At 41.5% G+C, this 26,515-nt stretch overlaps 1 protein-coding gene and 1 long non-coding RNA gene across 4 annotated transcripts in view; one reads left to right on the forward strand and one right to left on the reverse strand.

Annotated features, from left to right (window-relative positions):
- Positions 1-11,680, reverse strand: part of grin3a (glutamate receptor, ionotropic, N-methyl-D-aspartate 3A) — a 42,280-nt gene extending 30,600 nt beyond the window's left edge. For all 3 annotated transcript variants that reach the window (XM_077736728.1, XM_077736727.1, XM_077736729.1), the window contains exons 1-2: positions 10,477-11,680; positions 3,236-3,954 (exon numbers count right to left, since the gene is read on the reverse strand). In XM_077736728.1, the coding sequence (XP_077592854.1) occupies positions 3,236-3,954; positions 10,477-11,196 (1,439 nt within the window). In that variant the 5' untranslated portion in view covers positions 11,197-11,680. The remainder of the gene's footprint in view (positions 1-3,235; positions 3,955-10,476) is intronic.
- On the forward strand, positions 10,444-20,589 carry LOC144210213 (uncharacterized). Its single transcript, XR_013329333.1, has 3 exons — positions 10,444-11,144; positions 11,282-11,392; positions 17,547-20,589. It is a non-coding gene; the product is annotated as an uncharacterized LOC144210213 (long non-coding RNA).
- The last annotated feature ends 5,926 nt before the right edge of the window (positions 20,590-26,515 follow it).

Consider the following 26,515-nt stretch of genomic DNA (forward strand, 5'->3'; position numbering starts at 1 on the left):
GCTGCATAGGGGGACTAGAGATAAGTTTAGACACCCCGGGGTATACATATAGCTTGTTGCACTTATACAGGTAGCTTATTCCCATGTCTAGACTTGTATTCCATCAGTTCTGACAGTGGCACCCTTAGGCCTTATTTCCTGTATTTTTGAGGGGGTTCATTTGAACACCTGTCTAGGAGGGTGCCACTTTAGTATCTTTTGCTTTCCCTATGTTGTCCCGTAATCCAGGTTTTCTGTGGACTTTGTTGTTAATAAATTATCATTTAATGCTAATTGCCTTGTGTGTCTGTCTCCTCATTGGCCGGGTTTTTCTGCTGTGATGGTTGCAACTCCCTGGTACATCTTACCACCAGGGGGAGTCATAACAGAGAGCTTTAATCGAAGTCCTCTTCGTCAGAATCAAGAAACATTGGATACGGGAGCTTTCCAGGAGGAGCTTTTTCTCTGCGAGAGGTTTTCGGAGCACAATGAACATGGCAGCCGATGTTTTCTTTCTTGTACAAATATGCTTTGGTGCAAGGATATGACCCTATCAAGACGTTTGCCAAATTCAATGGCTCTGACCATGTTGTTATCAATCTCCTGGAACTGTTATTGCAAACTAAAATCCACATTCTTCATCCTCATTCTGGTCGTTGTCTGCTGCCTGTTCTTTCACTCTTGTGTTGACGTCCACTCGTCATCCCAGCTTTTGCCATAGGAATGAACCAGTTGCCATGAAAATTCAGGTCCATCTTAGCTGAGGTGTAATTGTTTTGTGGCATTGTTTTGGACCCTTTTGCTCATGCTTTTTGAGCTTTTTATTTTTTATTTTTTAGGTTGTCCCAAAAGGGAAGTGAGTGCAACCAGGGTAGCTAAAGAAGTATTCCAACCCCACCTGCTTCGTTGCAATACAAATTCCCTGATGTCATTATTTTCTCCTCAGAGTTATTCATAGTGTTTACCACTCACTGAGTGTCCTTGGAAAAGGATTCGTGGCCATCTTCTGAATTTTCACTTCTTTTTTGTTAAAATGCACAGTAGATTCATCTAGCCACAATGGCATGCTACGCGCTTCAGATTAGATTAGAACTTTATTTCATCCCGTATTCTGGAAATGTCTTTGGTTGCAGTGTCAAGACATACACAGAAGACATTGTAGACCTAGATAAAAAACTGGAGCCACACACAGGAAGACCACAAGGTGGGGACCTAATGAAGACTGAGACCGAGGTTAAATATGCAGCAAGGAGAATCAAAGGCTTGGAAGTGATGCGGGTCACGAGTTACAATGATTTGTGGATGACTGGGATCAAGTGTCGGCCAACACTGTTCGAGCCTTCGCCAAAGCTGCAATCAAATTCCCGGAATACACAACCCTTACTGACAGTGGAACCTAGCATGTTAAACGCCCAACTCTTTATATCAGAGTGTACCTTCGACCGAAATAAATCATTATCAAACTTAGATTTGCTTGTGCTGTCTTTAAAAAAAATACATGCTCGTGCCAAGCCTAACATAAATAGAAAATTAAAAAAAGATACGCAAGCGGATACCATGACATTTTCAATTGTTCCCTGCAAAGATTCATCAATCCATCCTGCCTGAAATCTGCCATCATTATCCCTGTCCCTAAAAAGCAACCATTGAGAGCCTGAATGATTATAGGCCTGTTGCACTTACGCCTGTGATCATGAAGTGCTTTTGAATCTCATTATGCCTTTCGGCCTCAAAAACACCCCTGCGGTTTCTCAGAACCTCATTAATGATCTCATTCTATCTAAATGTTTTGAAAATGTTGCAAAAATCTAAAACGCGGGTTAAAATCGGATAAGTTGATTCAACTTTTTAATTTAATTATTTTTCCCCGATGTGAGGTAAATTTACACTGTTTACACTGTTTACACTCTATCTTTTTGTGAGCCTGAAAATAATCTGCTCACACCTATGGAAGATTGGTTCAGCCAGCATTTAAAAACAACTGCCACAATCTGCAGACTGTCGGAGTATTGTTAGCTTTGCCCTTGCTTATCCGCAGTGCTTGCCCAACACTCAGCTGAGACCTCTAAATTTGACATTTGTATTTTTTATTTTGTAATTTGTATTCTTAGTAATATTCGCCAAATCCTTTGTCGTGTTTTGTTATACTTTTGATCCTCAGATTTATTCGCCGACTCGGTCGTTTTTTATTTTGCTTTTGGCGCTTGCATTTTTTTGCCGTGCTCCCATTGTTTAATAATTAAATATAGATTGCTTTGGTGAGTTGTGTGTGGATCCATCTATCATTGGCTTGCCGAACACAACAATAATAAAAGTAATGAATAATAAATCCTGGCAAAATTTTGGAAAGGATCATAAACCAAAAGTTGCTGTGCAATATGAAATAAATAAAATAATCACCTGAAGACATCATCACCATTGGCAAGCAGAATATTTTCAGCCTCACAAAATGAAACGATGTCAATATACTTCACGTGCCCAGTAAAAAAAATAAAAATAAATGAATAATCAAGACGGCTAGGCGGATTGGTGGTAGTTAGCTCTGGGGTTCTGGGTGCAAATCCAGCTCAGTCCACGTGTGTGGAGTTTGAATGTTCTCCTTGGGCCTGCATGAGTTTGCTCCGGGTACTCGGGTTTCCTCCCACATTCCAAAAACATGCAAGGTAGGCTAGGTACAGGTGTGTGTCCATAATTGTCCACCTCCTTGTACCCTGCGACCGGCTGCCATCGATACAGGGCGTCCCCCGCCTCTTGCTCGAGTCGGCTGGAATAGACTACAGTACCACCGCGAACAGCCAATTCTAGAACATTTTGTTCTTGCCATCTCTTTAATGAGAAGCAAAACAGTCATCAATACAAATTTGCATTCAAACAGCCTAATATGGAATGTAAAACTAGAACAAATGCTTACTTTTATGCAAATGTCACAATTTTCTAATGGTGCTTTAGTAACCCTGGTCCTAATAATCCGAAAAAACTAAAAAAATAATTCAAATTATACTTCACAAAATCAACGCATACAGTTGATGTTTGTTAGGTCGTGACACTAAGTAAGATATGTACTAATTTCCGCACCACAAATACCTATACGTACAATTTTAATTGTATGAGCCTGTGCCATAAAAAGCGCATGGTCAGGGCACACCTCCATCTTATAAAATGTATACACAGTCCCCTACGCGGTCACTAATTGTGCTTTTATAGAGGTAGGAACAAAAATGGTAAAAATAAAATCAGTACGACTATTATTCCTTACCTTGTCAAGTACTCCCCTGCTTTTCTATTGCTATGCTGTATATCCATACAATTTGCAGTTCCAGGAATGAGCGCCAAAGCGGGATTCTCTTCGGCTGCACTCCCAATAGCCCGCGTCACAAGCTCCAACGCATCATGGACGTAGTTATCCAGAGAAGGGGATGCCATGACCCCGTGAGCCAATAGTCCAAGAGGTAATCCCTCTGTTCTCAATTCAGCCACATTCTGGCCATCCCCCAAGATCCAGTGGTACTGCGGAAGCGGTATGCGAGTGGAAGTCGCCCACAGGCGACGCACCTCACTGATCTCGCACCCGAACGTCACCACCCCGACAGTGGATGAAGGCTCTCTCAGCGCCTCCAACTGCTGCATAAGTGCTTGCTGCTGCTCGATTTTGCTGGAGGAAGTAAAAGCAGATGAAGACAAACGGTGGGAAAATGTTGATGATGACAACTTCGTAACTGTTGAGATACTTAATGTGCCTCCTGAGTTTGGAAAATAAGATGAAGGCAGTTCAGAGGTTGAAGCTGTCAGGTTGACAAACGTACCCAGGTGGAAACGGGTGTTATTTTTGATGAGGAAAATAAATTCACTTATGTCCCATTCCTGGCAGAGCAACACACTTATGTCCCACCAGCCATTCATCATCAAGAGGGAGTATATGAGCTGGGGCGCTGGAGCCTCCACTGTCTGCATGGCCATTTGGAAATGTAGTGGATTCTGTTAAAAGACAAGTAGGTAAGCAGACATAAAATGCCATGCATAGGAAATGTATTCAAATTATTATACAGGATTTATGTCTAGCAATACTGTACAATTAGGGCACAGGTGTCAAAGTGCCAGCCCGGAGACCAAATCTGGCCCTCCGCATCGTTTTGTGCAGCCCCACAAAGTAAATCATGAATGCCGACTTTCCATCTTAGGATCAAATTCAAATGAGGATTACAGTGTTCCCTCGGTTATCGCGGTTAATGGGGACCGGGACCACCCGCAATAAGTGCATTTCCGCGAAGTAGGGGTGCCCCTTCAAAAAGGCTGAAAGAAACGTATAACACGTGCACAAAACCACCACCAGGCTAATATGCTGTTCATTCAGGTGTTTTATTCCACATCAGAATGCAGGTGTTATGTTGGTGCATACAAACAAATCAAATACAGTCTATATTCAGTAAAAAAAACTGTAAAAACTGCAAATGTAATAAATGTAAACTTTTATTCAGAAAACTCAGAAATTCAAAAACATCATAGCAGTCCGGATGGACCTTCCGCAGTTCTTTTGCGCGTAAGAAACATTGTTATGGGGAGTTGTGAACGTTGTTTTTTTTAGGTCGGTGAAGATGCGCCTGTAAACAGCCAGGACGTCATCGATGCAATTGCTGAACTCGAAGGCCCTCACCATGTTATCGTCCATTTCTTTGGCCTTTTTTTGGAGGTCTTTGGCAGCATTGAAGAAGTCCTGCAAATTATGCAAACTAAGGCCACCTTCGTCAGCTTCGTCACCCTCGTCGTCGGCAGCAGACTCGTCTTCCTCCTCACTCGCCGACTTGGTCACACTGTAGGTCCTCCTCTGTCAGTGGGTCTGAGTGACAGTCGTGATCTCATCAGTCGTCATATCCGAGAAGCCTTCAGTCTGCACCAACCGAGCCAGCCTGACAGCCTTATCAACGGCAGAGTGATGGATTTCGTTAGGCGTAAAACCTTCATAGTCTTGAGTGATTTTCTTTGGCCACAATTTCCTCCAGCTGGAGATGAGTGTCTGTTCTTTCATGTCCTTTAGGGCATTCTGAATGTTAGTCAGACACGTGGCAATGTTGTAGTCCTTCCAATAAGATTTCATGCTGATGGTCTCGTCCGGCTCTTCTATGGAGGAGATGAGACCCTCCATTGTCGACCTGGTGTAGATACGTCCATATACGGCTTAATTTTACAGTCACCGCTCGGATTACCACACAACGCTAGTGTTAAGCGGTCCTTCATGGGTTTGTGTCCCGATAATGCCTTTTCCTCTGCCACGGTGAATGTCCGCCTGGGCATCTTTTTCCAAAAAAGACCATTTTCATCGCAGTCGAAAACTTGCTGGGGATGTAACTTTCCTCGGCGATAATCAAGGCAAATGTCTTGATGCGTCCTTCTGCTTAAGGATGGTGGAAATGGTTGACGTATTCCTCTCGTATTCCCTAGCGAGCTCAGTCACACTCATATTTTTCAATTATTTCGCGTTTCGTGTCCATTGTCAACGCCTTTTCTTTGCAGAACTCTGCCGATCCATAGTAATATTGTTTACCTGTGAATGTACCCAACGCCAGGGAAAAAGTTGCAGTGGGGAAATGCGCCTAGTGGACGTAGAAATATTTTATACACGAAAGAGATGCAAAAAAGACAGTGCCATGGAGACCTGGCTTGTTCGCATTACAAAATTTCGATCAAATTTTTCGTCGTAAGACAAGAATGTCGTTTGGCGAAGCGGTCCTATCACAAGGTTTGACTGTATTGTCTTATGTAATAACTGCTTATTGTTAATTAAAGCAGTGTTTACCTTTTTTAAAATAGTAATAGATGATACAGTGTATCTCAAGTATATAATTGATGTTTTTTTTCTTTTCCAGTAACCACTGTTGCGCTAAAACAGACTTAATACATTTTTTTCCTGAGGAAGAAGCATTGGGAAGTTCCCAAAAATTCTAAGACTTCACTTGTGCCTTATATACTGTAGAGTTAATCGACTTTACACAAACTGTGAAGCAAAAATCTACCAGAACCACCCAAAGCTTTTAATCAGATTAGTCACCCCGCATGCATGTAGTAATGATTCTTCATCTGGTTCATATTTGTATAGAGATGGGTGACTATGGTAATATAGGCCTCAGGTACACAAATTAAATTATCTGTTCTTGATTGGAAGTCAAACTGTTTCAACATAATAAAAAAAAATGAGAATGCAATCTGTGAGGTAAATAAATAAAGCCATCCATTTGTCCCTTTTATTCTCCGCTTATCCTGTTTAAGGTCTCAAGTTACTGGTGTCCATCGCAGGTAGACTGCAGGCACAACCTTTTACACTCTTCCACAGCGCTAAGCCTTCTAGCGTAATTATGCGCAAACCAAATTCTTCCCATGTCTAAATCTGTTGACGTTATGAAAAGATGACTAAGTGGAGAAAGGCTCTGCGGTGCAGATACCTGTTAGTCTCCATATGTGATGCATGTAAAAATCTCAACAGTTTTGTTACTGAGATATCCTCCATTAATTAGCTGATTCAAGAATTACAAACATTTTTCTTCATAATTGCTGTTTTTCCTGAAGATTAGTAAAGAATTTAAAATATTTTGTTCTAAAAAGTCTTTCATTTTAAAAAGTGGTCAAATAATTTTCCAGGGTGAGCTTGTGCTAGAAATTTTCTGTATTTTTCTTTCCTGTCAACATTACTCAGTTGTGAGGCAGTTGGCTCTCTGCCATTTTCTGATGGATTGTCAACTGAAATGAAAAGCTACTTTTCTCTGGCTTCATTTATCTGATCCACAAGAGTTGTTTTCACCTCACAACTCAAAGTGACACATACTGAAAACGGTAGATGTTTTCTTCCTATCGAGGTTACATATTACTGTCTCGAAAAGCATCTCATGATGTACTTGCAATTTGAACGGATATGTTTATATATATATATATATATATATATATATATATATATATATATATATATATATATATATATATATATATATATATATATATATATATATATATATATATATATATATATATATATATATATATATATATATATATATATATATATATATATATATATATATATATATATATATATATATATATATATATATATATATATATATATATATATATATATATATATATATATATATATAAAATATAGTAACGAAAATAAATTGAGTTACGAAACATGGAATCTCAAAAATTCACGATAGTTTCTCTCTCATTGGTTATATCCCAACACTCCGCGGGCCTCCTATTGGTTAGAAGGGCGTTCCATCTGATGCAGGCCCTGGGTTGGATTAGCGACCGCCGGCGGAATATGAATATGACCAATAGAAAGAAGTAGCATTTAATATGTAGGACTAATATTCCAAAAAACAAACATGAAAGTTTGTCTATTGTAACAAGTCTTGGAACCTATTTACAGCTATAGTTTTGTTGAAGGCCTAGAGCGTCCTCTGGCGGTTCAGGTAAACTAATAACATTTGAAATGATGTATTCATTCATTAATTTTTTTTAACTACTTATCATCACAAGGGTTACGGTAGGTGCTGGAGCCTATCTCAGTTAGCTGCATTCACCAGGCAGGAGACAGCCTGAATCGGTGGCCACCGAATCGCGGGGCATAAGGAGACAGACAACCATTCACGCTCACACTCATACCTAGAGGAATTTTAGAGTTGTCACGTTTTTGGGGGGTTTTGGGTGGATGTGTGCGTGTTTTTCCATGTGTGCACTGTCCGGGTGATTTGATGCGTTTCGCCTCTTGTGTCCCTCCCTTCCCTAAAGTGACCGAGTGTGTGTGATTGGTAATTGGCCCTTGTGTGTGTGTTTAAACCCCTATGTCTGACATGTCTGGTGAAGGAGTATTGCCTTGTGTTTCATTTGGTCGCTTTCACGTAAGTCCCGTTTTTGCCTTTTCGTCGGTATGCATCTCTTCACAGTTTAGTTCCCTTTTGTCCTTGTGTTATTTTTGTATTATTGTTTTGTAATGAAAACACTAAGTTGTGTATCAGCTTTGTTCCCGCGTCTCGCATCCTGGGTTCATTTAATGATGAATACTCCCAATAACCGTGAACCCAGTAAGCAGAGCTCAAAGTTCCCTTTTTGATTTTACACGGACTGCGCCCTGGTGTCCGCTCTATGTGAACACCTTCTCCCCAAACGCTTTCGTCAAACGCCGGTAGGCCATCTACCTTGGTCGTCAGCGTTGAAGTCTGCGGGGAGATCAGGGTACACATTAAGTCCATCCGATTGGTATCGGGCATCGACAGCCACCTTTAAGTGGCAAATTTCGGCGTCCGCATTCAAGCGGCGAGTTTCTGCGGCCCCCTTTAAGTAGCAAATTCTGGCAGCTGCCTTCAATTGGCAAATTCCGGCTACTGCCTTCAAGCGTGGAACCCCGGCAACCGTTTTCAAGCATGGGACTTGGACGACCGGTTTCAGGCATAGGACTTGGATGACCGGTTTCAAGCGCGGGACTTGGACAACCGGGTGAACTCAATGGGAAATTACAATGACAGGTCAAAATCTGACCAGCCCAATGTGTAACAGCAACCAACGTCTAATACCAGTGTGCACAATTTGAGGTCTTTAAAAAAACTTGATTGTTTTTGGAAAATTAGAGGAAATCATTTAATCCAGTGAAACCCACATTATTAGGAATAGAAGGATACTTTACGGAGACAGAGCCTAACCAAAATCTAATCCTAGGGACAGAACCTGTAGCCCTAACAGAAATGTCATTCTTAGAACATGCAAGCTTCACACAGGAATGAGATCTCTCTTATCATTCACCTCCAGGACTGTGAGTTCAGTAATAGCATATTTTTTTCAATACTGTATTCAAATAAGTTATGAAGAATGATGATTCATGTAGACCAGTACTTTACCCTATAGCAGTGTATCCCAACCTTTTTTGAGCCGAGGCACACTTTTTGCATTGAAAAAAATCTCAAGGGACACCACCATCTGAAAATTTTTGTCGCCTATATTTATAATAGTTATTCTCATCGACGTTTTTTCAGCAGAAATTGCATCCAAAATTATTCCAAAATCTAATTTTTCACAATGACCTAATGTCACGGAAATTTGGCCTGTGGACCCTGAACAACTTCCGGTTTGATTGATGCAAATAACCAAGTGAAGTTATTGATCGCATCATTTATGATTTTTCTCTAAATATTACTTAAATCTCCTAATATTCCGCAAAAAAAATTGTGCTCACACAGACTTTACGTCGGCAAAAGTTGATGCGCTAGAAACCAGACAACTTCCATTTCGACTTAGAGAAAAATAAGCAACAAAATTTCTGTTTCACAACTTGAATCAAATAATAGTATAATCTACAATTTAACGTTCATATTTTGATTTGAACATTGTAATAGTTAAATTTTAATCTCCTTATATTCATATTAACTTTTCTCTCTGAATATCACATTGTATGACTTCTTGCAATTTCCCACGGCACACCTGACCATTGCTCACGGCACACCAGTGTGCCGCGGCACAGTGGTTGGGAAACACTGCCCTATAGCACACTCATTTAACTCATTGGTTGCCATTGACGGGGCTAAACGACAAATGACTGTTGTCACAGTATCAAAGGCACTGCAATCATTTACAACCACTCTTCCCAGTTTAAATAAATTGGATGTATATTGCTGTCAATGACAGGCAATGGAGAAATTCTATGATTTTTTAATAATCAGAAGCCCTATTTTGAGCATAACCAACGTGTTTTTCTGTTTTTATTGATCTCATTTCATCTCATTTTTTGAACCGCTTTATTCTCATAAAGGTCACGGGGGTAATAGAGCCAAACCCAGCTGTCTCCGGGCCATAGGCGGGTGACGCCCTGAATCGGTGGCCAGCCGATCGCAGAGCACGGGGAGATGTACAATCATGCACACTCACACCCATACTTAGGGGCAATTTAAAGTGGCCAATTAGCGTACCATGCATGTTTTTGGAATGTGGGACTAAACTGGAGTACCTGGAGGAAACCCACAAAGGCCCGGGGAGAACATGCAACTCCACACAGGTGAATGTGACCTGGATTTGAACCCAGGACCCCAGAGCTGTGAGGCCGACACGTTAACCACTCGCTTCACCGGGCCACCCATGTACTTGTTGATTTGAATTTTTATTCATTTTTCCTTCTTAAAAGGTCATTTATAATTGTATGAAATTGTTTAAATGTATATCTGGTGGCCACATAATGGTCATTACAATTTGCGAAGGTCACCTTTGTGTATTACAAATGTTAAAAATGTGGTCTACAATCTACATTAACCAATCACGAACTGTCCACGAATGAGGTCGCTGCGTGGTTGTAATAATCCCCCCCCCCCCCCCCCCCCCAATAAAAACACTTCTCTTATAAGGAGTTTAAAGGCCATACGTGTACTGGCAATGTATGATAATGTGGATTCAACATGCAAATTGGAAACGATTCTAAGGTAGCAACACGAACGAAACAAAACTCTAATGATGTATTATTATTACCTGACTTTGGCGCTTAAACTCCTTCGGAAGAACGCTGAGTACCGGCACCCGAAGAGCTTGAGACACGAACTCCAACTTGACATACTCGTCACGGTTTCGTGGGAAAGAAACCATGGCAGAGACCCCCTGCACAACCACCGTATGACACACGCTCTCCACAAATGACAGCGGGTCCTCGTTTTTGGCAGTGCCCGGGGAGGCGAAGGAGAAGGCGGGAAGCATGCCGAGCCCGGAGCCGACAGCCATGACAAGCTCCAGAGACAGATTGAAGGGAAGAATCCCGGCTCGGTTCACAGCCTCCACCGCGAGAAGCACGGACTCTCTGGGTACAAAAACACGAGTATCCAACGACGCATTCTCTTTCCCCTGTCGTGCGCGAGTTTTCCCCCGTCCTCCACCCAACTGACTGGGAGTGGAACCTCGGTTGCGGAGGCTTCCGGCACTTTTTGGAAGATTCTTGACCACATGCGCTCGACTGTCTCTGTCCTGTGGCGGCCCCCGGTCGTAATTCCAGTAATCGGAACTGCTTGTGTCGGGGAGTAAGCGTGGGTACGCGTTCAAAACTCCCACACGAACCGTGTTGCCGATGCGCTTTAGAACCTGGCACGGCTGAGGGTGCGAATACGAGCACGGTGGGAAAAAGACGATCGCGCAAACGAATAAACACAGTGAGCGACCGGCAACATTCACCATCATCACCATCATCCTCGTCTTTCTCATCACCAAACAGCTTAACAGAATGTCCGACCCAGCCTCAGATCTGTACGATGTAAAGAATTTCTTTGGTGTCCCTCTTGGTTTCCAGAGCGTGACGCTCTCGAGTCGTTCACAGCAACCGGAACACCATTCCTCGACCGTCCAGATACTGGTCCACCTCTCGGCAAAGTTGCCCGTGCCTCCGCAGACTCAAGACGTGGTAAGGTCAATATCCCCCAAAGTGCTGTTTTTAAACTCAATATTTACATCATTCAAGTCTCAAGATTATCCAATCAAATTAATTCTTCGCATATTAAAGGAGAGAGGAGAATATGAACACACAATATGTCCACTGCGCATTAATAAACCCTTTCTAAAAGAGTGGAATGCCCATTTCCGCTTGCTGACATAGAAATAAAAATATCCCATCATCATCCAAAATCCAATCTTAACAGGTATTCAAAGGTATTCACAAAATACAATGGCAGCGCGCGTGTTGACACGTTAAAGTCCGTGTCAAATATAGACAGTAGTTGCAGTAGGGGGGAGTAGTGGGTTGGCTCTGATCGGAGGATTTTTAACCCTCTACTTGCTTTGCAGACACCTTAATAGTAGTGGTGTCACAGAATAGATGAGAAGCACAATAGATGGACAACAAAAGAATTGCGGCATCTGGTCTATCCACATGTAGCAGCTTCTCTTCTCTTGTGGGGAGAATGTTTTTCCATCCTGATAGTTGGTATTCTGCATTTGCTGTCCACAAAATGATCAATCGGGGAGCACTTGTAGAACTATTAGTTCCGCTGCGTGCATTTTAGTTAAACTCTTCATTTTTAACAAGTTATTGAACTGTATTCTTTAGATTTAAACGTGTTCGCCAAATGCTTTGCTGTATATGGGCTATATGTTTGGGGTTATGGCGGTCTTCTCTGAGCTTTTTTATTCCAATGTGTGTACTTGCTTTAATTTACTGTGAGACTTAAAATTTTGGATGTATCCTCCAACATTTAAAAGTCATGCAATTGGGTAAATAAAGTCAATCAATTGTAAGCTTAGAAATCGAGCAGCTGGACAGATAGCGAAACAACAACAATTAGAAACATATTTTACAACTGTTACACCTGTCGCAACATTAAGCGTTGTTAGATGTAAAGTTTTAGCACCTGACTCCAATTCCTTAACTCTGTCTTATCCCGTCTAACAATAGAGCGTGTTCAGCCTAGGAGGAGACAGACGAGGGTAGAGCGAGTTAATCCACAGATGATTTGGGTCCCCCTCCCAAGTAATAAGCCCGCTGGGGGCAGAGACACTCAGGGGGATGAGAAAAACAACGTCCAAGCCCGAATTTTCCCAGTTATAGTAATACAAAAATGAATATTCATTAGCTGATTAACAACACGAAATGGATTGATCCACGACTGTCTTAAAAGGTTGTCTTGTTTGGGATTGTCCATTGTCCCCGCAACTCTGTTGGACTTGGAGATCCGCACCGTAGTCTTCTTATCTCGGCTGGCCGTGGAGATCCGCACCGTCCGTCTCCTTATCTCGGCTGGCCTTAGAGATCTGCACCGCTTGCTTCGCCTGTAATTCAACCTTACAAGGATTTTGGACAGCGAGCCTTTGTTCATTGCATAGGCGTTATTATAGGGGTACCTTCGTTTGCGTGATAATGGAGTTAAAAACAAGTCTTTAATCATACAATAGTAATATATAAAAATGAAACAGCTATAATAAAATATATCATAGTCTTTGTTAGGTTCATCAATGATTATACTTTAATATTATTATAAAATAATACAGGGGGACATCTGATTCAATTATATATATTGAATTAATTTGGCATTTCTGATGATCTACTTGCAAGGGAGAATACATTCCGACATCGTCTTCGCCACAAATAATTCTGGAAAGCGGCAATTACTCCTGCCAATTTAAGGCCACAAATCAAAACAATAACATGGTTATTGATTAATCCAATTGCGTAAGCAAAACAACGGCTGTAACAATAATTGGATATCAGGTATTCAATAATAACAGTAAAGGTTGGAACTCAAAAACAAACTCCATTGGAAATTAAACAAACAAGCCTCCATTTGGCAAAACAATTCCATATCAGGCGAACCGAGCGTCACAATGTAAGAACAATATGCGAGTATTCCCAGAGGTGATTGATAGCCATCTGCTGGAATCAAGAGACCTTCACGGCTCTTCATTGCAAACCCAGATCAACAGTCCTCGGAACCCGGGACTGGGTGAGATTTCAGGTCAATAGTCCTCGGAATAGGGCAAAACAATTAAACGTCCTCGGAGCCAGCTGCAGGAGGAAGTGTCCTACGGTAACAGTTATACTGAGCTTTAATCTCCGTTGCAAACACATATTAATATATACATATAATGAATAATGCTCACATTTATAATAGTATCCCAGAATAACTACAACAGTCTTTATTAGATTATATGGTTAAAATATGTCATAGCCAGTGTGCAACGTCGAGTTGGACCTAGCAGGGAAGTATGCAACGGAAGATTTAAGGAGGGCATTCAAGAAAATTGCAAGGATTTAGCAATAACAAAATCAAACCTGAAATGGACATGGGGAAAACGAGGAACATGGAAGGTGTAACGGGGTACATGGAGCATAGCAAAGTAGACAACCCGACAATAACTAACAAAACACATGGGGTTTAAATAGACAGAACAGGGGCTAATCTTAAAATACACACAGGTGCTTACAAGAGGAAGGGGAAGCCAGTAGGGACACCAGAGGCAAAAAGCACACAGACAGGACACACAAGGAAAAAGCTATGACAAAACCAACCACCCCAAAAAGTATCCCACCCTAAGGGACGAATCTCAGATGTCCCAAAACTGAATGTCCAGGTATTCTTTGAAACAAAGTCCAGGCCGGTACGTTCGTTCGTCCCTTGAGGATTTGGACAGGCACCCATGGCCTGAATGGACTCCTGATCATGAGCAGGCATCGGGGCTCACTGGTACGGCTCTTAAGGAGGCGCAGGAATGGCCGGTCCAGCGGTCGGCCCGGTCCGACCTTGAGATATTGAACAGGCGCCCTGCCCTGAATGGACTCCTGAATATGAGAAGGGTCGCTGGCTCCTTTACCCTGAGCAAGTGATAGGTCTTGAGAGCTAGCTGCCCCATGCTGTGAGCATGGAGGGACGCCTCGCCCTGGGAACATGTTGGGTTGCAGGTGCCGGGGCCCCCGTCCTGGAGCACGTCTCCATCTAGTGGCAAGGACGTTCAAGCAGGCGACGTTGGTATGGGTATTTGGGCAAGCGGCACAGGTGCATGATCACGGGGGCCAGGAGTTGGGCCCGGCGAGTGGGTACCTTTAACCAGTCACGGTGGGTGAGAGGCAGGCATTGGGGCTGGTGAAGTGGGACCCGACTCGGGGGCTCGAGCGTCGAGCCATTCCTCTTTCCTCCCTCCCCGCCGCTGCGCTCGCCGCCGCCTTCGCGACATGGGAAAAGTTACGCCGCTGCACCTCCCCAAGAAAACAAGGCGATTTCCCAATTGCTAGCGGGTGGTGGTCAAAACTCCTACCTTAGCTCCCCGGCCACCACAGCATGGTCCATTATTAATAGCCAGACGAGAATCCAGATAGGGGTCTGTGGAAATAGCGCCCTGGGAATGTTCTGGGCTAAAATTGTCCAAGAGGTGCACCACGGCGTACTCCTCACAAATTCCTTGAAGGTGGGCCGGGAGCTTCCCGCTGGGTCCATAGCTGGTCAGATTGTACCGTTACATCTTTGGCATGACGTTGAGCGTGGAACTTCGATTGGTTGGACCCAAATGCAGGAGGGGTTTCATGTAAATAACAACAATTTAAAATTAAATAGCAAAATCAAACCTGACGGGAAGGCACGGGGGTACATGGAATATAGAATGTGGAAAATTGAACGTGAAACATGGAACGTGGAACGTCGAATGTGGAACGTGGAAAGTGGAACGTGGAACAGGGAGTGTTGCATGGCAATGTGGCATTAAGTAAACTAAGCGGACGATCTGACAATGGTTAAAAAACACGTGGTTTGTATAGACAGAACAGGGTCTGATCACAAAATACACAGGTGGTTCCGAGAGGAAAGGGAAGCGAGGAGGGACACAAGAGGCGAAAAGCACAGACAGGACACAGGGAAAAAGGTCAAACAAAACCAACCAACCCTAACAACAAAATATAATGTAGTCAGGGTTAATATTCAGGGTGTCCCCTGCCTGGTGTCCATGAATGGCTTGGATAGGCTCCTCTAATGAATGTATTTCCATCCTGAAAACCCTCCATTGTCAGTGTGATCAGTACTTGTCATTGCATCAGGCCTTTGTTTAAACAGTGTTTGTGTGTGTTAGTAAGCCATACCAGTCAGACCAGCCCTACTCTGTCAACGTATCTCTTATTGGCACACATCTGAACTGATGTTAGAAAATTCATTACCAATTTAGTGACGTGATTTATTCATGTTAGCGTGAGATGAAGCACATGGTTTTTAGATGGTTGTTCGTTTACATAGCGCTCCTAACTAAATCTTTAGAATCATCCCAACAATCGGCTTTGTAGACTTGGAGAAGGCGTTGGACCGTGTCTCCCGGGTTGGACTCTGCCAAGGCAGTTCTATTTGACTGATTCTGTTCATAACTTTTATGGACCAAATAACTAGACACAGCCTTGCCATTCAGGGGATCCGGTTTGGTTGCCTCAGTATTGCATCCCTGGTTTTTGCAGACAATGTGGTTCTATATGCTTCATCAGGCCGTGATCTCTAACTCTGACTGAAACGATTCGTAATTGAGGGTGCAGTGCTCGGGATGAGAATCAGCACCTAGAAATCTGAAATCATGGTCCACATTCACACTCACACACATTTTATTTGTTCTTCCAAGATGGCGCTGTCACGCAGCAGTAGCTCTGTCCACTCTTATTTGTTTTTCATGTTTTACAGCATTTCTATCTTTTTAAATTACATTTTAATACTTAATACATTCCTTTTTACTTTGTACTTAATACGTTTTACTTTAATGATTTTACAACTTCTTTGTTCTGTTAGCTTGGCTTCTTTCTGACGCTTCTTTTTTGGAACCACTTAGCCATGCCTGCGCTGTCATACACATGGGACTAGCTGTTACAATACGCAACAGAAGGGGCAACACCTCAATGCCGCTGGAAATTCGGAGCTGGACAAAAGTGCCGCGAGAAAAAGCGACGCTTCAGTCCAACCATTCCATCATGGTATAGGATGGAAGAGCTGTCGGCACTTACCAGGCCGGAAAGGAGTCGAGGGCTTATACTCTGCTACTGTTGATTCTTCAGCTCTAGACTACTGAGGAACTGTGTGGATAAGTTTGGAAAAGTGACTGCATATTCTCTACCTCGGTCACAGTCTGCAGAAGTTCCCTATCTTGTGGAAGATTTCCTGTGTGTGGTTCCAGTTTAATCGAGCTCTACAACATTTTTCCTTGAGTCTGTATTTGCTACCCCAACCAAGACGGCGCAGCTCAAGTGGCAGCCGTTGGCGGTGGCTCCGACTGCTCTCTGCTTGTTTTGTGTTTTTGCTACTATTCTGTATTAATATTTTGATTTGGTGATTCTTAATTATCCCATATACTTTTCTTTGTTTTGTACTTAGTGCTTTTGCTTTGTTCTTTTGCAGTCTTTGCGTCTGTATTGTCTAATTTGTAACTATGTGTAACTATGCCTTTCCTACATGCTACTGTCACAATGAAATTTCCCAAATACGGGATGATTGAAAGTTATCCAACGCCTTGGGGCAATTTGGAGTGTTTAACCAGCCTAGCTGGCATGGATTTTAGGCATTCCCAAGACGATTCAACCTTCCTGTTGTTTGGTCTAACTAAGGAGCAAACCATTTACATCCGTTGCAAGCACATGTACTAAAATTACTTTTCTAATGTTATCAAGCTAAGTAAAGCAAAGCGTTCTTCATTGCGAGCAAATATAAATTAATGTAAGACTAATAACCCTAGCATTCCAAGGGAAGCAAAGCGTTCTTCAATGCGAGCAAATATATAATAGTTTAAGACAAATAACCCTAGCATTCCAAGTGAAGTAAAGCGTTCTTCAATGCGAGCAAATATATAATAGTGTAAGACTAATAACCCTAACATATTGCTCCACAGTTAAATATTGTAAGTATTACACCTCACACAATATTGCATGTTTTCGAATGCTAATACTGCACTATCAATTTGGCAAAAGTGTTGCATGGCGTGGCTACATATTGTAGTAGATACTTGAACTAATACCAATATGCTGCAGTGTCAGCTGGTCAAATGCCATTGTTCAGTTTCGTATTTGAATGAGCCACTGGAGTCAGCACACACTTCATTTTCTTGTTTTGCAGAGGCAGAGGATTACTGCCTTGGCAGCATCGCTCCCCCAGTTGAGATAGCTGGCCTGAAATGATGACACCGTTTCCATTTCGGAATGCCCATTCTAACATTTGCCTATTACTGGCAGGCTGAGCCAGTCCTTCCCAGAAAATATTTCTCCATTTTCATTTTGACCTAACAATTTTATGTGTTTGCATCTTTGTCTTTCTTCATTTCAAGAATCATCATACATATTCCACTCATTCATTTATTTTCTCTCACACTTATTCTTTCAAGGGTCGCAGGAGGGGGCTCACAGCTCTGGGGTGCTGGGTTCAAATCGAGGTCAGTACATCTGTGTGGAGTTTTCCTGTTCTCCTTGAACCTGCGTGGGTTTTCTCCGACTACTCTGGTTTCCTACCACATTCCAAAAACATGTAATGGAGACTGATTGGAAACTTTAAATTGGCATTAGGTTTGAGTGTGAGCGTGAATGGTTGTCCGTGTCAGGCCTCAGACTAGACTGGTGGCTGGTTGTGCCTGTCACCCTATCACAGGCCCAGCCCCTAATGAGTGGAGTGATGCCAGGTCCAAGCCACCAGCCAAGAAACAGTATTTAAGTCCACCAGGAACCTGACCATGCTGCTGGATCGTCTTATTAGTTCACTGTTGGTCATGATTGGGTCCTAATTCTTCGTACCTTTCGCCCCCCTCCTGAAGGAGACAGCGAGCGCCGCATTGTAGGCAGAATCAGAAGGAGGGGCTGGATGCTCAAGCCCCTGAATCAGCTCCTCGTATCTTCTTGCCAAAGCCACACACAATATTTCCCGTGCTGGCTGGACCATCAGTTGCACCCGTGCTCTTGATTATGAACACAAGGAGTTCAACAGAGTTTATGAATATGGTAAAATGGGAGCAGCTTGTTAGGAGAAGCCTGCTATTGTTTTTTCCCGAATACCAATTGTCCCTTCTGCCTTGCCGTTGTGTTAGCGCAGCTGCGCATGATTCGAAATTAGTCCCTGATTTGTCTATTTAAACCCCACTGAGTTTAATGTCATTTTTCGGATCGTCTGCCCAAAATTCCTTTACCATACATCCAAGCCTTGCTCCTCGATTTCACGTGTTTGCCCTTATCCGGTTTGGTTTCATGTTTTGTTTCATAAATTCGTGTAAGTTATTAAAGTTTTGGTTATGAGCACCATTTGCTTCGTCCTCACCTGCTTCCCCGCGACTGGGTCCTAATCCCTCCTACCTCGCCTCGAGGTCTCCCGTGGACGTAACACAGCTAAATCTCCTATTGATGTGATGTCGCACAATTAACAAATACGTCACAGATTGCCATCTAATTGTTTATGCATCTATTAAGTTCCCTCAAATCTATCCATGAATTAATATTATCCCATCTCATTGGGCAATCCATCATGAATTTAATTTTCATAAATCAATCACAGCCAGCATCCATTTGGTTTATTACCGCTTAATAAATGGAATTGCAACCAATAATGAAGGGAGCAATTGACCAAGGTTCACAGCGATGCATTTCATTATTTTACTGGTCCTTTGCCTTTAATCAAATTGTCTGTTGACTAAAGAAATGTTGCATCATTTCAATCCCTCCAGTTTTATTTATGATGGTCTCACTTTAATCTGAAAGGTAAACATTCAGTGTTTTGTCAAGAGACTTTTACTTTTGAGTCATTCCCAGAGTGAACCAGCTTTGTGCTCTCAGTCTTCATTTCTTAAATTGTTTGGAAAAATAGTGCAATAAAAACATCACTTCCCATTGCGATTATTGAGAGGAAAGCAACTTAATCTATCTTCCAAGTAGTGGTATAGATCAACATGAAAGAAAACAAAATAAATTAAGCTGTGGCGGTAGAGTCGTTCAGGGTTATTAGCACCTCCCCCGACACTTGTGAGGATAAGTAGTTCAGAAAATGAATGAATGTTTACAGTGCTTACCCAATGACTTGTTCTCTCTTTCTAATAAGTAGATATATTCATTTAGCATGATCTGAATAGTGTTACTATATTACTCAAAATGTTTATTTTCACCACTCTATAACTCTTTTGACTTTATTCACACTGATCATGTATTTTGTTTGTTATCAAGCAAGTCCAATAGGTATTCACACAAGTGCTCTTTTGTCCCACACATTCCACACTTATCTTGGAATTCATCATTCCTTCTCTTTAGCCATTGTTTTTTAGGTAGGTAAATGAACAAACTAGCTACCCATAAGGAAATAAATCAAAATTTGGAACTTCCTTTCAAACTGAAACACACACCAATATTCAAATTAACACCCACTTTTGCCTGCTGGGAAAGGATTTAACAACTCGAGTTAATGATCAGAAGTGGTTGATCTCTACGGCCCGGTATCGCGGGCCTATTATGAAGGTTTTTGCAATGTGGGAGAAAACCGGAATACCCGGAGAAAAAAAAGCCATGCCAGCCCGGGGAGAACATACAAACTCCACACAGGTGGAGCAATCTGGATTTGTACCCAGGACACCACACCTGGGAGGCCAGTGTGCTAGGCCACCGCTAAAAATGACATTTGGCCTGGAAATATATTAGATTTGAGACATCTGACTTTAATAGTAAATGCAATCATAAATAAAGAGTAAAGGAAAATAATTTAAAAACTATAGGAAGGAAACACTGATTAGTTATAGACAGATAACGAAAGAATCTCAAATGCTAAATCATCTAAATAATATAGGGACATAGCCCACATAATCTGCTGCTCTCCAGCTGGACTCTGTGCAACTCCTCTGTTGATGAGTAAGTGCACATTGTGGAGTGAACAGAATATCAAGCATGTGTCCCAAGGGTCAGGCACCAAGGTTAAATTGGCTGGAAAGAGAGGAGGGAGGTCATTGCTTCTTATCATGTGGAGTGTCATTTTGTCTACTTCCTCTGAGGGCTTGTTAAAAAAAGAGACAAACACACTCGCTTAAGTTTTGACATAGGCATGCCCCATCCAGTCACCAAACGGCTGATTTAGGCAAGGTGAGTTAGAAGCCACCACATTTATATATATTTTTCATTTAAATATTCCTTCCTTCCATCCTCCCTTCCTCCTTTTCTCCCTTCCTCCTTTCCTCCATTCCTCCATTCCCTTTCCTCCCTTCCTCCCCCCTCCTTTCCTCAAACCTACTGATAGATCTGAAAATACAATTTCAGGAGCAGTTTAAGAAAGAGTGAGATCAATTTAATAGGAAATAGGCGGACTGCAGGATGGTTTGAGAATGCTCAAACAGCTGTGAACCACTCACAGTGTGTCGTCCTCGCAATTCTTCCTGAATGAACATTGGGTCAGTCTTTATATAGGAAAACAGGGCAGACAGTCGAGACCAAAACTGCAAAATAGGATGGTTTAAATAAGGGAAGGATATGGACCTTATTGGAGGAGGGATGAGTGGGAAGTTGTCACAGCTGTGTTGGCCTGGGTAGGGCTCTGCCACAGGGGTGGAGCCACAGCTCCATGGACCTGCAGAACAAAACCAAACACATAAACAACACAACCTACAACATATTGTATTTACAGGTTGACAGCAATAACAAAGACTCTGAGCCAGTCAAGCGATCATACATGTCAATGCCCCGACCATTGTACCAGAAAATGAAGGGTTACCTCCATGACTTGATAGCACAGGGCTGGGTGAGAAAGTCAACTTCATCATACTCCTCACCTGTTGTGTGACAGAAAAAAGATGGAACTTTTCGGTTATGCGTAGACTATAGAGAAGGTTAAAAGGACACGTCCTGATCGACGGCCTATCCCTAAGTCCAAGACATCATGGACATCTTGGGCGGGAACTCCTGGCTTATCCCTCCTAGACCAGGGGAAGGCATATAATCAGTGGTTTATGTCTGAGGAATTTCGAGCATTGACTGCTTTTGTCACATCATGGGGATTGTACGAGTGGATCCACATTCCTTTTGGCCTAATGAGCGCCCCTGCATCGTTTCAGCGTTGCATAGAGGAATGTCTGGAAGGACATTTTCATAATTTGCATAATCCTGGACATCAATGTCATCACCAGTAGGCTGTCTAAGGGGCAGATACAATCCTTGTAATTCGGAATTTGTGAGAGCTACTGCATCAACCCTAAGTCGGTCTAGCAAAAAGCAGAGAATAAGACAATACCCATACATTGTCAAAGTATTAGCCAAAACAGCTATTGATATCACCTCGGTGAAGGCCAATTGTTTACTTTTGCCGAAGGGCTTATCCCAGCAGTCTGCCAGAAAGTGAACAGTTGTACTCCAGAGTTCCTCTTTGTTTCTGGTTCAGGGTCTGCAGGCCTTCAACGGCCCAGGTTAGGAACCGCTTGGGGGACGTGTTGTTGAGTGCAACATTTTCAAACATTTTCAGACCATGCACTGTATGGTTCAAACAGGTAAAGTTAAACAGTGGGAAAATTGGCTTGTCATTCACCGCTTTCGTATCAGGATAGCCATTGTTTCAGTATTGTTCGCTTTTCTGTACAAGTAGGACACATTTTTCTTTTGTAACAACACTTTCCCCAAAGAATGGTGATTGAGGGAGTTGTTATATCCGATCGTATTTTCCCTAGGCTGGTAATTTTTGTTTTAACCCTTTGTAAGAAGGTTTAGTTTCAATTGAAACACTTTCATCTTTTGCATATGGAGACGCTGAAACCAATATAAAAGAGTTCCCTAAAGTTTATGGTATTGCTCACTGAGCAATAAACTTTCCAATCAATTTTGGAGTGGTTGCCACATTTTATTAGGTCAGGAAGCTTACCTTACCCATCTCCTCAACGTTTTAACTGAGACCACACTCTTACAGTGTAAAAAGTAGCTCCACATAGAGCTAGTGCTTCTTCTTTACACTGCAGGTTGAGCACCACCATTGGTCAAGTCTGTTTCCTGTTGAAATGCAGTCTCCTTCTGCTAATCCAAATTCAATGCGTTTTCTTAAAGATTTTCCTTTTTATACAGTCAGCAAGATTAGCCTTATCATCCAGTTCCAATCGTGTAGTGAATAATAACGTATTGTAGGGTCGACTAAATAGGATTTCCATATGTTGTTGTCCTGTTGTACTCGTTATGTAGGCAGTGATTTTATAAGGAGATATGGAACCTTCTGTCCATCCAGCCAATTATTTTGTTAACACAATTTGGGTGCCATTATCACTCAAAATCAATGGTTGTTTGGAACTCCAAATCGTGCACTGTTATGCTAAGCACAGGTTAAGCATGCTCTGCAACCAATGTAACCCTATGAGTTGTGTGGTGACACCGTACCGAGGCCATCACCCCCCTTGTCGAGACATCGACAAGGGGGGTGATGGCCCCCATCGACATGGGGGGTGATTCTTTGACATTTTTGTAACAAAACAACACATGACTCAAGTCCCATGACTCAAGCCAGCTTTGTTAAAAGCAGCTCACCCAAGTAAACTGAGGTACCAATTTTGTTTTTGTGTTTTGTTTTTTCCCTCAGCATTCCCAAATTTCCCATTGCTGAGCAGATTATTTGTTTCTCCACGTTAAGTACTGCTGCTGCATTCTCGTCAAAAATGGCATTTGGCAAAATTATTTATTTCTTTTTGTTTTTTGTTTTTGTACTAATCTGCTGCCGCCATCCCCGAAAGTCTTATTGGCGATTTCAGAAATCAATTTCAGATTTCCAAATTCTTTTCCACCTTGATATTTTATTGATAGATTATATCTTTGTGGACAGCCAATCAAAAACACAAAAGACTGACCATCATCCACGCTCACAAATAACCAGGGGAATTTAGAGTGTTCAACTAGTCTAGCATCCATAATTTTGATTTGTTGGAGTAAACTGGAGAACCCGGAAAAAAAACGCACAAATTCCCGAGGACACCAGGAATACGCCACACTCCCCAGTGGGGCTTCTTGGTAATTCACCCCCTTTTGCTACCCTATCAGCAGTGTTTTACAACCCTTCTATCTTTTTTTTAAATTACATTTTAATATTTTTTTTACTTTGTACTTTATACTTTTTACTTTAATGTTTTTACAACTTTCTTTGTTCTGTTAGCCTGGCTTCTTTCTGCTACCTCTTTTTTTTGGAACCATTCAGCCATGCCTACGCTGTCACACACATGGGACTAGCTGTTACAATACGCACCAGAAGGAGCAACACCTTGGTGTCGCCGGAGATTCGGAGAAGAGGCAACGCTTCAGCTCCAGACTTTTGATGAACGGAGTCGAGGGGTTCTACTTTGCTTCTGTTTTCCTCAGCTCCAGACTACTGAGGAACTGTGTGGATAAGCTTGGAAGAGTGACTCTGCATATTCTCTAACTCGGTCCCAGTCTGCATGTACCCGTTTTTGCTACCGCAACCAAGATGGCACCGTTCAAGTGGCAGCCCGTGGCGGTAACTCCGTCCACTCTTGCTCGTTTTGTGTTTTTGCTGCTTTTCTGTCTTAATGGCATCATTTCCTGTTTCCGCTTGCGAGTTTCAATGTGAATTTTAACATTTTTTATTTGGATAAATAATAAATATAGAAACACACATCTGGAAGCAGCATGCTAAGTCATTTTGAATTCCTGATTTCAACATATGTTCGTATGTTCGTGTGCTAACGTTAGCCTCCTCCTTACCACACTACTCCTGCACTTAGTACATGTTTTTGCATGCTTGTCATTAATTTTAATACAGTAATAAATCAATTTCTTACCATTTTCTTTCATTTTTATCTGTTTCTCAAATATTTCATACAAAACTGAGACACTCTGATCACTATTAAAGGGTTTAGTTCAGGGGTGTCAAACTCCCTTTGGTCTGCGGGCCGAATACAGCTTAATTTGAGATCAAGCGGGCCGGACTAGTAAACTCATTGCAAAATTACATAGAACTAACAATAAGCCCACTTTTTTCCTTTGTATTAGTCAGGTATACTAATAATTAGTCCAAAGAATGTGTAAATTATCAAAATGTTTATTAAAAGAATTTTCCTTTTACATTATGAACAATATATTATGAACAAGAGAATAACATAAGAACATAAATTAATGTCAATTCACGTCTGCACATACTAAGAAACTGCGCCCCTAGCAGATAATACAAGAAGTACAAATTTTAGATAAAATTCATATTTTTTTATACAATGCAGCTTTCTTCCCCGGGCCGTACCAAACCACCAGACGGGCCGGATCCGGCCCGCGGGCCGTATGTTTGACACCCCTGGTTTAGTTGGTAGTTTTCTGAGGTCCGTGGAACGAATTACAGATTTTACATATAAAGTACTGCTCTACAAAAATACAAAATATTCAAGTTGTAAAAAAAGTTCTGGAACCAATTATTTAGTAAGTAGAGGTACGACTACAATGTACGACCTCTTGTAATTTACTTTGCCACACCTGATATTCGCTTATGGCACACAATTGTACTGCGGCACAGTGGTTAGAAAACACAGATTTTTGCCCGACAAATAAAACCAATCACATTTAAACTTCATGTTTAACTGAGTTCAGAACTGAGTTTATGGTGATGTTTGTTAATGACGAAACTACACTACTTCTATAAAATGACGTAGGTGATGACGTCCCTGAGCTAAATTAGTTTCCTTCCTAACAATTTATCCATCCTTGACTCAGAGCTAAATAGTTTTCATCTTCAGAGAGGAAACTACCTTTGACCGTTAATTGACTGTTCGATGACCATTGAGTGAGACTGGGTCATTTTTCAAAAAGATAAGAAACATCCATGAATCTACCGTTATACAGAATACATTGGTCAACCTTTTGAAGGTGTGACAAGTTTATCAGTCAAATTCAACTTTTGATTATAGGGAATAATGTGCTATTAACCAGTACAGATATATTGCAAGATCTTGGGGACATTACTGAATTATCTGTAGAAGCCCTCAGAGAATTACCTCGACTCATTCATAGTATCAGTAAAAATCTCTACTTAACCTGAGTTCCATGATTTTCATTTCAGTGAACTAGAAGAAAACTAAAGAAACAGCAAAAACTTCATTGCTACCATTGTTGACTGCTTCTTTCTTAAAATTACAGATTCCTTTGCACATGAATAGTCTGCAAAATAGCCGACTGACTCCAGAGATGGCCTGTGCCGCTATGAGATTATGGAGTCTGCAGATTATGGAGTCTGCAGATTATGTGCGCAAAGAAATCCCATTAAAACCTGACCCAATGTGGCAATCCTTGCTGATGATGCAGGTAAATTCTAGGAAGAGAGTGATGAAGAGAAAAAGGGAAATAGATGCTTTTACATGAAGAAAGGGGGGCAGATATAATCAATATTGCATACCTGTCAATATATAAGTTTTTCCTGTATTTTATACGTTTTTTGATCATTTCAAATTGTGTACAACGTATAACAACTTTTGTGCGGGGAAAATCTTTTTTTTTAAAGTACGTTTTTGTAAAACCGATCTTGTACCCATTTCAATTCTAATTCGGATCGTCTCGGTCATTGGTAGCAGACGAAAATGTCATCGTCGACTGCAAATATTTTCATGCTTAGAGCATGATATGATGATGTATATTTAAGCATGATATGATGATATATATTTAAGCATGATATGATGATATATATTTAAGCATGATATGATGATATATATTTAAGCATGATATGATGATATATAGTTTAGCATGATATGATAATATATATTAAAGCATGATATGATTATATATATATTTAAGTGTGATATGATCATAAATATTAAAGCATGATATGATGATATATATTTAAGAATGATATGATGATATATATTTAAGCATGATATGATGATATATAATTAAGCATGATGGATATGTTCAGGGCAAGACTGGTAGACTTTTTCCAAAACATCATTGTTAGGTATGTTGATTTTGGGGGTTTTGATAGATCTGAAAATACAACTTCAGGAGCAGGTTCAGTCTTTATATAGGAAATTACGGCATGGTATGGTCTCTATGACAAGGACCAAACGCTGGGCAAAGTCTGATTAATCAGTGACAAGTCTCCATGACAACGACCAA

Source organism: Stigmatopora nigra, chromosome 17 (assembly GCF_051989575.1).
Source record: "Stigmatopora nigra isolate UIUO_SnigA chromosome 17, RoL_Snig_1.1, whole genome shotgun sequence".
NCBI classification, from domain to species: Eukaryota; Metazoa; Chordata; class Actinopteri; order Syngnathiformes; family Syngnathidae; genus Stigmatopora; species Stigmatopora nigra.